The 12889-nt window shown below is 40.2% G+C and overlaps 1 protein-coding gene across 10 annotated transcripts in view; it reads left to right on the top strand.

The window, feature by feature from the left end:
• The window catches only part of TMTC3 (transmembrane O-mannosyltransferase targeting cadherins 3), a 44854-nt gene that overhangs the window by 15917 nt on the left and 16048 nt on the right, over positions 1 to 12889 (top strand). For 9 of the 10 annotated variants that reach the window (XM_061639623.1, XM_061639622.1, XM_061639618.1 and 6 more), the window contains 5 exons: positions 290 to 389; positions 1878 to 1993; positions 4297 to 4469; positions 5827 to 6079; positions 8726 to 8874. In XM_061639623.1, the coding sequence (XP_061495607.1) occupies positions 290 to 389; positions 1878 to 1993; positions 4297 to 4469; positions 5827 to 6079; positions 8726 to 8874 (791 nt within the window). The remainder of the gene's footprint in view (positions 1 to 289; positions 390 to 1877; positions 1994 to 4296; positions 4470 to 5826; positions 6080 to 8725; positions 8875 to 12889) is intronic. The other variant, XM_061639624.1, reaches the window with a different exon arrangement.

Here is a 12889-nt window from a genome sequence, read left to right as displayed (position 1 = left end):
GAATGATCTGGCAGCATGCTTTCTTGCTGAATTATCTACATAAATGTAGATAAATTATCTACAGTGTAATCCCAATCAGAATACAAGTCCTTCCATGTGTCAGCCACATGAGGGCACAATAATGCTGTACTTGACTCGCTTCCTCAAAATAGTGGAAGCTAGATGCCCGTAAGGAATGCATTTGTCCTTTATTCGTTGTTCACTACTTGCATAGCTGGTTTATCTTTTGTCTTCACATCCTGGTTTTGTTGACCTAATTAGCACATTCTTTCTCCCCTCCTCTGTTTAGGTAACTGGCGTAGTGGGCAGAGCAGAGCTTCTCTCATCAATCTTTTTCCTAGCTGCTTTTTTGTCATATACCAGGTCCAGAGGGCCTGAAAATACTATAGGTAAATACCTACTGATCAATCATGTAGCTTTTTTCTCCATCTTTTATTTAAGCAGCACACAACCTATAATGGTATATAGTCCACAAAAGAAAGATATGACGCTTTTGCTATTCATATATTGGCCCATGATGCTCCTTTTTCTTTTGGAGGATATGGAATCCTAACAGTGCAGTCCTGCAGCCTATGAGTGAAATGGTACTAGTACGAGTTCTCACTCCTGCTAGTATACTAGTAGTATTTCTCTAGTAAGAGGTACTCTTCTTAAATCAATGTTTCCCCATCCTTCCTACTCGTAATGCAAATCCTGTTCAGCCTGGTGCTTTGTTAGGAACATAGGAAGCCGCCTTATACTGAGTCAATCTATTGGTCCATCTAGCTCAGTATTGTCTACACTAACTGGCAGTGGCTCTCCAGGGTTCCAAGCAGGTGGCTCTCCCAGCCCTACCTAGAGATGCCATCGGGGATTGAGCCTGACTCCTGCATGCAAAGCAGAAGCTCTGCCCCTGAACAATGTGCTCTCCCCCAATTATTCAGAAACTGCCTTCATGGACAATACTGATTTTAAGATGCAGATATATTTGTGTGTAAAAAATGTACGTAGCATAATTTTGTGGGGTGAGGGACACTTTTAGGAGGTAGTTCCTGGGATGCTTTATTTTTATATGAATGTGTTTGTTAAAATAACAGCTTTGAGCCTTTTTTAAAAATATATATATATATTTATTTATTATTAATTACATTTCTAAACCGCCCTATAGCAACAGCTCTCAGGGCGGTGTACAACAAGATAAAACCACATATTTAAAATACAAGCAGATGTGGATTGCGCCATACAATAAAAAACATATTTAAAACAAACTAAAATAAAAATTACAAATTACATTTAAATTAAAATTAAAATAGCTTAAAATGCCTGGGCAAAGAGGTGGGTTTTTACCTGGCGCCGAAAGGATGACAAAGAAGGCGCCAGGCGTATCTCATCTGGGAGGGCATTCCATAGTTCGGGGGCCACCACTGAAAAGGCCCTAGATCTAATTACTGTTCTCCGGGCCTCCCTATGAGTTGGGACCCGGAGAAGGGCCCTAGACGTCGAGCGGAGTGAACGGGTAGGTACATAGCGAGAGAGGCGTTCCATCAGATATTGCGGTCCAATGCCGTTAAGGGCTTTATAGGTAAGAACCAACACTGATTACTGCCTCTAAAAACTTCAAAAGTGGACGGCATACAAGATGACTGCTTTTTAAGTCTGTGTTAGTAGGTGAGAAGGTTATATTATTCTGAGCGTGTGGGACTAACAATTTGATTGACCTTAATTGATCCAGCTTGATTGGCTTGTCCATCTCATTCCCTCTGCTAAAGGATGAGTAAATTGATGGCAGCTCCCAATTCATAAAGTATTTCCAGTCTTGCTCTCAGCAATTAGAAATGGCACATGTGCTTTCCTCTGGTTTTTTTCAGGCTTAACAGTTTGTCTCTCTTGCATTGCAGTGTGGACTCCTATTGCAGTGACTGTTTTTCTGGTGGCTGTTGCTACATTATGTAAGGAACAAGGAATAACAGTGGTGGGAATTTGTTGTACCTATGAAGTATTTATAGCTCAAGGGGTAAGGAACTTGTGCAATCTAATTTTAAGCCTGTGGTTATCCCATGAATTTGGAAGGCAACACATCTGTGGTGCAGTTTGAATAGCTTTTTCTTGTGCACATTTGCTAAACTTGTTACAGTACACCATGCTTGTGTGACCCCCTATTTTATGTTGTCAATATACTTGGATGTATGGCTTGTCCCCAAGGTATTTATTTTATTTATTATGACATTTATATCCCACCTTTCTTCTAAGGAGCTCAAGGGGGCGTAATGGTTCTCCTCCCTCTCCATTTTATCCTTACAACAACCCGGTGAGATAGGTTAGGCTGAGAGACTGTGACTGGCCCAAGGTCACCCAGCAAACTTCATGGCTGAATGGAGATTTGAAGCTTGCTCTCCCTGGTCCTAGTCGATCACACTAACTACTACACCACACATGCTGTTCATGGGAGCATAGAACTAAAAGTGACCTAATCTAGTCAGACTGGCTGAAAACATTCCAGGACAGTTGGCTTACTGTACAGCTTGACAAGTGCAGAGGTGTGTATCATTGCATCACACCAACGATGCCTGTGGTGCTGTGATTCTTTCTCATGGACCATGGAGGTTCACTTGCAGGTCACCCCAAGAATAATAAGAGTGTCGAGTGCCAAATTAAAACATGTTTCCTAGAACTGCTTGACTGACAAATGTCTTAGTGACATAAGCCCTCATCTCTCAAGGAGGCAAGTGCTTTGAGTGGGGCTACATTGTACCTCCTCCTGCCATCATGATGTTGGGGTATAATGTCTCCGGCAGACAGCCTGCTCTCATTTCCCCATCCAGTTTAGAACCCGGGACGATCAGGGTTCTGTCTCTTGCAAGAAGCCTATACATGAAGAGCATGCATTGGTAATCACATGAGTGAAAGCACCTGAAGGCTGCAGAGTATTCAAAAACTTACCACTTGCTACATATTATCACTGCTTCCCTTTTTCACTACACTTCTAGTACAACCACACTGGAGTATAGAAGAAATTCAGTGTTGATTTAAAAGTCCTTCCCAATGGCCTCTTGCACGGTAGCCAAGCCTATTTAGATGATGGTGCAGTCAGCAAAGAAGTAGTACACTACAATAGTAGCCTGCACTACAGTGCAACTAAATCTTATGCATCACTGATAAAGATAACTTGTATGAAACCAATCCACATTGCAAAGAGCAACACTGAAGCATTTGCTATAAGGGGGCCACCTGGAGAAGGTTTGAAAACATCCCTCCCATTTCGCCACTTCAGCAGAACTTCCTTAGCATCATTCCGCTCTGTTCCAAAATCCTGACTGAACGTGTGCCTCCTTCTCTAAGAAGGGTGGGGGGGTCACAGACTCTTGCATCCTCCTAGAGAGCCCCTTCTGAGGCAATAGGCAATAAGTAATCAATCAAACACCCAAGCAAAATACCAATAGAACTGTTTTCAGTTAAAAGTTGGTAGCTTTCTCAATTGCTATACTTTGAGACTTTTTAATCAAGGCTTACAAGCTGTAATTGTAGCAGTTAGAGTGGGACATACAAAATAATTTTCCTTTTTTAACGCTTTAAAATTAGATTGGAAAACATGCCATCTTTGCATTTTTCCTGCTCTTTGCAGCTCTTTCGTTTTACTGAAAAAGATTCCTTGAAGTTCCCTTTGCACACTTAGTAATTTTACAGCTTTAGGTAATAAACATAGTGGGATGGTGTACAGCTACAAATTGGATTTTGGGATGTGTGTGGTGTTCTCCTGGCTTGCATGGAGAGCCATAGGTTATGCATGCAGCATCATTTGTCTGAGATCCAACAAACAGAAAAATATCCTTAACAATCTAGGGAGGTGAGAAAGTATGTGGTCCATAGTTGCTGCTGTACCGCACTGTCATGATGTGACTCTCCAGTAAAAGCAATCCAACCTGTCAAACTTCAGAAGTATGTGCAATCAAGGATACTGCATGGCCCAGCAGCCATGGAATCTATGCTAAGGCTGCTTTGAATGGTTAGAGCAGCCACAATAACTTCTAGCATCCGGAATCCATTTTTTAAAAAGCAACAAACCATTAATGACATCCACTGAGACTTTTTACTTTTGTAAGACTCATTAACAATACTTATGAATGTGCTTACTTTATGCTGCCTCTTGTTGGTTTAATGTGATATTGTCTCTTTCATTGTATGCTGTATCAGGGACTTCAGAACTGAAAAATGTTCTGTAAACTTATCACCATCTACAACAAATATAGTTATGTGACAATGAATGGTGCTGAAAGGTGTGCTTTGCTTGAAAACTATAAACCTTCTTTACTTTTTCAGTATACCTTGCCTACTCTTTGGGACACAGTGTTACAGATCCTCCGAGGGAAAAGCAGCATTCCTTATTGTATGCTTCAAATGCTATTGAAGCTAATAGTTCTGATGTTCAGTACTCTACTCCTTGTTGTGATCAGAGTCCAGGTTATTCAGTCACAGTTGCCAGTGTTTACAAGGTAAAATCCAGTATTTATTATATCCTTATGAAATGTTGCACCTTGGTGATGAGTAACATTTTCTACAAGATATTGACTTCTTGGATTTATTTTAGAGCTAATATTCCACTATGTTTTGTTCCTCTGAAACTAAATATCTCTCACTAATTCATGTACGTAAGAACAGTACTCTCACCTCACTTGTGATTCCTATCAATTGGCATTTAGGGTCATACTGCTTCTGACTGTGGAGGTAGAACATAGCATCATGTTCTGAGACTTGCTTTTAATTATATTAACTATTTATTAACTATAATTTGGGGGCTGGTTTGGAAGTAACACTAAACCATAATTTAGTATTACAGAATGAGCTTAGGCAATGTTTCCCTTCCTCTGGAAGAGCTATGAGGAAGGATCTAGAAACTTCCGCTTCCATTTTAGATTAACCACAACTTGCCACGTCATTCAGACTTAGACAAACCAGTTAATCTTAGCTTGTCCTCATTAACCATAGTTATTTTTGTAATAAGAAGATAGCTTGTTCTCACTGGCCACAGTAAACATGATTAACTACAGTTTAGGGTTCAGGCAGCATGCTTGTTAATTGTAGCTAATCTGGTAGAAGTGTCCAGATTCCTTGTGGCTGCACTAGGGAAGGGGGAAGCATGCAAAACTAGCGGTCGTTGCCACTCCTAACACAACACTAAGCCATGGTCAATTCTGTAAGTGCAGATGGAATTTTTAAAACTTTTTTATTTAAAGAATGTTTTCAGTATGCGAGCAATACTTTTGGAGATCATATTGTGTAATATTTCAGCCTTGTTCTTGATGTCAAGCGTATGGCCAGGCTGCATAGCTGACGTGTCTTTCTAACAGATTCTTAAAATTAAGTCCTCTATTACTAGCTCATACTATTGATACAGTATGTACAAGGCAGATTGATGATATTTTAGAATAGTTCATCAGGGTAAGAATGCAGTCAGACAGTGACTGGGCCATCTCTGTTCTTCAGTGGTTTCCATTCTAAGTTGGGGCTCCCTAAAGAAAGCAGTCATTGTCTCTCCCCCACAGGCCAAACCATTATTGCATTATTCACTTACAGTCCTCCACTCTTTTAGACTACCTGACCACAGAGCAGGGGTGGGAGTACATCCTGTCATATTGATTATGGGCCATGGCTTATATTTGCTAACCTTGGCACAGCTTGAGCAGGGTTTTCCTTGATTTACTTGGGCAGAATTTGAGATAACCTATTCAACTTTCTTGTGGCAAATTATTGTGACTTAAGATCAGAAAGAATCTGTTCTGTACTGTTGATTGGGATTCCCTGTAAATCAGAAGAGTTTAAAACTCAAACTATATTGTTGTTTTTAATTAGGTTTGATAACCCAGCTGCTGTGAGTCCATCTCCTGCAAGACAGCTAACTTTCAACTACCTCCTTCCTGTAAATGCCTGGTTGCTTCTAAATCCCTCAGAACTGTGTTGCGATTGGACAATGGGTACCATACCATTGGTAGAGTCTCTTCTAGACATCAGAAATATTGCCACGATCACCTTCTTTTGCTTTTTGGGAACTTTGCTTGTCTTCAGTCTCTGGTATCCTGGGGATTCTTCCAAGATTGTATTGATGGTAAGTTGATGTCTCACTTTGATTTAGAGCTGAAATAGAAGAATACTCCATGCCCAAATTTTACGGGAGGAAATAATCTGATTCTTGCAAATAAGTGCTTTTGATATAGTCACCCCCTGCTTCAGCCTTCCGTTGCCTGTCTCCATCCTACCACTGTACCTGAAAAGACTCATATCTGGCTTCTAATGGAACCTTTTTGCGTGAATCTGATTCTGAAAAGCTCTTTAGATATAATGCCAGATGCATCAAAGTGCCTTGAGTGCCAGAAAATGAAGATGCATTATTGTCTGTTAAAATAATTCCTTGAAGTGCTGCTTAAATTGGTTAAAAGGAGGAAATCCAATTCCCTCCTCTTACTGTCTTTGTGAATGAACTGTGTACATACAACTTTTCAGAGCTGTGCACCAGAGAACTTGCCCTGCCTGATTTCATTGCTTTATAATAATTTATCCTTCATGCATATGTGACTGCTCATCTCAGCAGCTTTGCTTCCTTGAAGTCCTTTGTTAGAGAACATATGAAGCTACCTTGTACTAGGTCACATCCAGCCCAGTATTAACTACTCTGATGGTCAGCGTCTCAGACAGCGGCCCCTTTCATATCACCTGCCTCCTGGTCCTTTTATTAACTGAAGATGTTGGGGTTGAATCTGGGACCTTCTGCATGCAAAGCACCTGTTTTACCACTGAGCTTTTATTCCAGCAGCTTCTGTGTCCCAGCTCAGTATATGTGGAGGCAGAATCATTGAGTGGCTTCTGCTGTGTGTGGTAATGAGAGTCCCATTTATTACTCAGTTTGGCTGCATCAGACAAAATTCAGGTGCATAGGCCATCATGTGGTACCTGTGTGTGCACATGTAAACTGAATTTTTCTGTGTGTTTTTAAAATCACCTAGTAGGTCCTAACATTGCTTTGTTTTCTTCAGCAAGGCAGCACACTGGGCTGAGTTAGATCCATGCTCAGAAAAATGGTGGTGGTAGCCATCAAATTGCTACATTGGATAGCTGTAATTTCAATATAGGAGCAGTCTCTGGGGTGATTTGGAATTCTGAGTAGGCATGTCTAGCAGTCTGGATTATCTGAACAAGATTTTTCTTGTGTTCATTTTGCTGCTCACTTGTTCAACAGATTTGATATAGTGTGCTGTTGGTCATGGTTTCAATAGAACTCAAGAAATGTAGTTTGTATTTCAAATTGATTCAGTCCATTCACATTGCATGGTAACCGTACAGGACACTTGAACAATTTGGTTGAATGTTATGACGTCATTAGAAAATCCTGTATTTTTCTATGTGACCAGCCTTCATGCTGAGAATATATAAAAACCCAAATTTGGCATCAAGGAAACAAGCATGTTGAATTCAGAATGCATTACCCAATGCAGCTTGCAAGACTAAGAACTGGCAAACCTTTAGGAATTGGGGATGGGTATAGGAAATGGGACATATGCCCCTCCTTAGTGCAAGACCCTTCCTTTTTTTTCTTTCGCAGATCTTGCCCACTGTGTCCTTGTGATTAAAAAAAAGTTAGAAACTTACATACCTTCCTTCTTTTCTTTCTTTCTTTATTTAAACACTTTTTATATAACTAAGTAGCTTAAGGATGGCTAGTGATAATGGCTTGTTAGGAGAAACAAACCATAATCCTTGGTTTGGCTATAATGGAAAGTCGAGGCTTCCTGCTTTGATTTGCCCACCCATGCCAGAGCCTGAGGAGTAAAACAGAAGCAATCAGACAGCATGCATTAGAATGCTGCTGATATTGTTATTATTGTTATTATTATTCCTCACCCTTCCTCTCGTGAGAGCCCCGGGCATCCAACAACAGAAATACAGCATGAAAAGCAAAAGTAGAACCACAGTACAAAATATAACAAATAATAATCAACATTATACCAGGGATTGCTAACATGGTGCCCTCTAGATGTTGTTGGACCACAACTTCCATCAGTCCCACCATATGGAACCGGTAGTCAGGAATAATGGCAGTTGTCCAACACTATCCGGAGGGCGCCACGCTGACGACACCTGCACTAGTGGAAGCTGCTGCCTCCGCTGTGAGTGGGGCAGTGAATTCACTCCAGGTTTTAGTCCAAGCTTTCAAGGAGCTATCCAAGAAGCAAAGCACCTTGGACAGCTTCTTGAATGTTTGGACTAAACCCTGGAGTGCATTCATAGCCCCACTGACAGCGGAGCCAACAGCCTCCACTGCCCTGCACTATACAAATTATGTCACTCCTGATATGTTCTTAAAGGCATGTCAGAAAAAATATGTTTTAAGCTGCCACCTGAATGAATGTAGTGTGGGGAACAGTCTGGTCATAGTTCATGGTAAACAATGATGAACCAGGAACCCTGCCTGATCATTACCTGTGAATTCAGCCACGGTCTTGAAGCACATTACACATTAGCGTTGCTGAATCTAATCAGATCAGGGCCTGTTAAGCATCTGGCTGGCAGACCACTTGGATCTCATAAATGTTGTCTGAGCTCTACAGAAGAAAGGTTGGATATAAATGTAGTACATAATGTATTATATAAACATGTGCACACTTTGGAATTCTTCCTAATGATTGTTTAAGCACACTCTGCCTTGGGTTATTAGTTAGTGTTTGTGAGTCTTTTTTTTCCTTTTCTTTTTTTTTAGGCACTTTGTTTAATAGTGTTGCCATTCATCCCAGCATCCAACCTTTTTTTTCCTGTTGGCTTCGTAGTAGCAGAGCGAGTGTTATATGTTCCCAGCATGGGATTCTGCATGCTAGTAGCCCATGGGTGGAAAAAGCTCTCAAACAACAGGTAGGTTAAAAGGTTACTGCTTGGGGGTGGAAATGGGGTTTGGATTGCAATTTAATGTTGTGAAGTTGCATGCATGGCAGTTGTCTCCGTGGCTTAATCTCTTAACTTGCTTTACCATCTTTTTCCATTAATGTGATCATCAAGGCCTAGGTACTGCCTCTGTATGTGTAATTCCATTTGGCCGGGAGGCCATTTTTATTGCTATCCCATGGAAAATGTAGCAACTGCCCTATCCTTCAATATGAGGATAGCGTTTCAACAATATGATGATGATGGTATTTATACCCTGCCTTCCTACAAAAGTTTACAACGCAGCTTAAACAAAATGAGCATAGTATATAAAATAAAGACTTTTATGTATTTTGCAAAATGTGCTGCACATTTATTTTATTTATTAGATTTATATCCCACCCTTCCTCCCAGTAGGAGCCCAGGGCAACGAATAAAAGCACTAAAAACACTCTAAAACATCATAAAAACAGACTTTAAAATATATTACAAACAAAGCATCCTTAAAAACATATTAAAACAAAACAGTGTTAAAAACATCTTTTTTTGAAAAAGCTCAAAAAACATCTTTAAAAAAAAAAAAAGCTTTAAAAGCATTAAAAAGCAATTCCAACTCAGACACAGTCTGGGATAAGGTCTCTACTTTAAAGTCTTGTTGAAAGAGGAAGGTTTTCAGTAGGTGTCAAAAAGATAACAGAGATGGCAGCTGTCTAATATTGAAGGGTAGGGAATTCCAAAGGGTAGGTGTCACTACACTAAAGGTCCACTTTACGGACCTACTGATAAGATGGTATCTGCAGGAAGCCCTCATCTGCAGAGTTTAGTGATCAACTGGGTATATATAGGGTAAGACGGTCTTTCTTTTGTCTGAAATAGCCTTGATTTACATAGGTAGAAAAAGTGGGCAGCATCCAACTATTTCTACCAGCAAAAGGATTTCTGCTTGTGGAACAGAACCTCTCCCCTCTTCTCCTTGTTTATACCCCATGTACATATTTCAGGGGTGCATGGGGGAGTCGGGGTAAGTTCATTTCTGCAAGCGCAAATCCTTGCTCTGGTGGAATACTACCCAATCTATTTTTAAAGCTGTTTCCCTCTATGGTCATGACTCGAAGCAAAAGCCAGTGTATGCCTGCTCACCACTAAGTTCAATAAGGCTTACTCCCAGGTAAGTGTGTGCAGGATTGCAGCAATCCTACACACTTTGCTAGAAGTTAAGTCCAATTGAACTCCAGGGAGCTGAGGATTGCCCTGTGAAATCAACCTTGTAAACAAGCCCACAGAAGTTACTAGCTTGCAGAAAAATGTTTACTAGCCTGCTCTGGTTTGGTAGAGGAAGGACAGAGAGCTCCATCCCTCTTGCAGCAGCCCACTGCTTTATGTCCAGCATGTGGGTTCTCACAAAGTCCCGTAGTGAAGTTAATCCCATTATGTTATCTAATAAGTATTTTATAAAAACAATCTGATTGTGCCCTCTTCAGAGGATGAGTTTCCTGACTTGTTTTCTCTTTTCCTCAGTTCCTCTTGCTGTTGCATCTTTACGTTCATTTCATAGAATGATTTTCTATTCAGTGTGAGAAATAAGTTTGTATTGGGGGGGCTTGATTGAGCATATTTTATGATGGATTATAATTGAAGCATCATATGTCTGTTATAAAATGGTTTAGATTTTCCTTTTTTAAAATAGACCTGCTTTACTGAATACGAAATCATATGATGTATTTGTTGGAACAGGCAAGCAAAAGCAAATGAGTTGTCTCAATTGTAAATGTAATTTTACAGCTTCGTATGGCATTATATAAAACCGCTCCTTGTATGAAAGGGTAATTTACTATTAGTATTTCATAAGTCTGGCCACTAGACATTAGAGGGAGTCTCTACCACCATCAAGCCCTGCTCTTTTTATACCTTTTATACCTATTTTCTGGAACTCATAAAAGTGTGGGAGCTCCACTGTGCATAGAGGTTCAATTCAGATGAAGCTCCAAACCATGCTTTTGAGGATCACAAGTAGACCACAGACTCACACGCTCCAGATTCAGTCTCAGTAGCTTGTAGCAACTCTATTGGTATGCCATCTGTTCCTGGTGAATTGTTTCTTCCAAGTATTTTAAGAGCAGCTTTCACCTCACATTCTAAAATTTCTTGTTCTTCATCATATGGTTCCTCTGTGAATGAATCTGTCATCCTGGAATCTCTTTTATAGAGTTCTTCAGTGTATTGCTTCCATCTTCCTTTTATTTCATCTTGGTCAGTCAGTGTGTTTCCCTGTTAATTATTCAACATCCCTACTCTTGGTTTAAATTTCCCTTTCATTTTATCTTTTGGAATCTTGTTCGTCCCTTTTTGTTGTTCTCTTCTGTACAATAACTATTGTAATAGTTTTATTTGTCCCTACGTACTAGTCGTTGTATAGTTGCATTTAGGGTTCTAACCGTGTTTCTATCTCCTTTTGCTTTGCTTTCCTTCTCTGTTTAACCGTTTTAAGAGTTTCTTCAGTCATCCATTGAGGTCTTTCTCTCTTTTTAACTAGAGGTATTGTATTTTTGCATTCTTCCCTGATAATGTCTCTGACTTCACTCCATAGTTCTTCTGGTTCTCTGTCAACTAAGTTTAAAGCCTCAAATATGTTTCTTATTTGATCTTTAAATTCTTTTGGGATGTTATTTAAATTGTATTTTGGCATCATGATTGCTTTGTTCTTCTTCTTTAGCTTTACTCTGATTTTTGATATGACCAGTTCATGATCTGTACCGCAGTCTGCTCCTGGTCTTGTTTTCGCAGAAAGTATGGAACTTCTCCATCTTTTGTTTCCAGTTATATAATCAATTTGATTCCTATATTGACCATCTGGTGATGTCCACATGGACAGTTGTCTTTTTGGTTGCTCAAAAAATGTGTTTGCAAGAAACAAATTATTGGCTTCACGGAATTCAGAATTCCTAAGCCCCATTTCCCCACAATTCCTAGTTCTTCTCTGTTCCCTATTTTTGCATTCCAGTCCCCCATGATTATCAGCATATCTTGCTTTGGTGTGTGATCAATTTCCTCCTGTACATCTGCATAAAATCTCTCCAATTCTTCTTCTTCTGCATTTGACGTTGGAGCGTAGACTTGGATGATGGTTATGTTAATAGGTTTCCCTTTTAATCTCATTGATATCACTCGCTCAGACCTTGCATTGTAGCTCCTAATTGCTTTTGCTGCATCACTTCTCACTATTAAAGCAACCCCGTTTCTTCTTGATTTCTCATTTCCTGCATAAAATATTTTGTAGTTGCCTGATTGGAAATGTCCCATTCCTGTTCATTTTAATTAATTCACACCAAGTATTGTAATGCTGATACGTTCCATTTCTTGCTTGACAATTTCTAACTTTCCCTGGTTCATGCTTCTCACATTCCATGTTCCTATTGTGTGCATCGTACAACTCTGGACTCTCCTTTTGCATCTGTGCACATCAGCCTCTGGGCTTCCATTTGGCGTTGACAAAGCTGCGTCATTAGTCACAGCACTACTCGTACTTGTCCTTTGTTCTTCCCCAGTAGCTCGATGAGTGCCTTCTGACCTGGGGGTCTCATCTTCCAGCACTATCTCGTGTTACATTTTGGATACTCTGTTCATAGGTTTTTTGTGGTAAGAGGTATTCAGAGGTGGTTTACCATTGCCTTCCTTTGAGTTTGAATGCATCTTAGTCTGGTGTCTCAGCTTTGACCATTCCACCTTGGGTGCCCCTGCTTAGGAGTCTAGCCTCTAGGTCTAGAGAATCAATTCCATAATCTCTCGTGGGAAACAGATGCTATTTGCATAACTTCTATTGGGGATTGTGGCAGTAAAGTCCCATCCCTTGTGAGGAAACAAGGTCCACCAGAATGCCCATTACCATCTGTCACATTCTGCTGCCTCAAGAGTAAGTAACTGAACACAAGGGAAGGGGTATTTAGTAGAAACAGCACACTGGGATTTTAGGTGAGCAGGACTTTGGCTGCACCATGCCACAAACAAG

The sequence above is a fragment of the Rhineura floridana genome, chromosome 8 (genome assembly GCF_030035675.1).
Source record: "Rhineura floridana isolate rRhiFlo1 chromosome 8, rRhiFlo1.hap2, whole genome shotgun sequence".
NCBI classification, from domain to species: Eukaryota; Metazoa; Chordata; class Lepidosauria; order Squamata; family Rhineuridae; genus Rhineura; species Rhineura floridana.
This window is presented reverse-complemented; position numbering and strand designations above follow the sequence as displayed.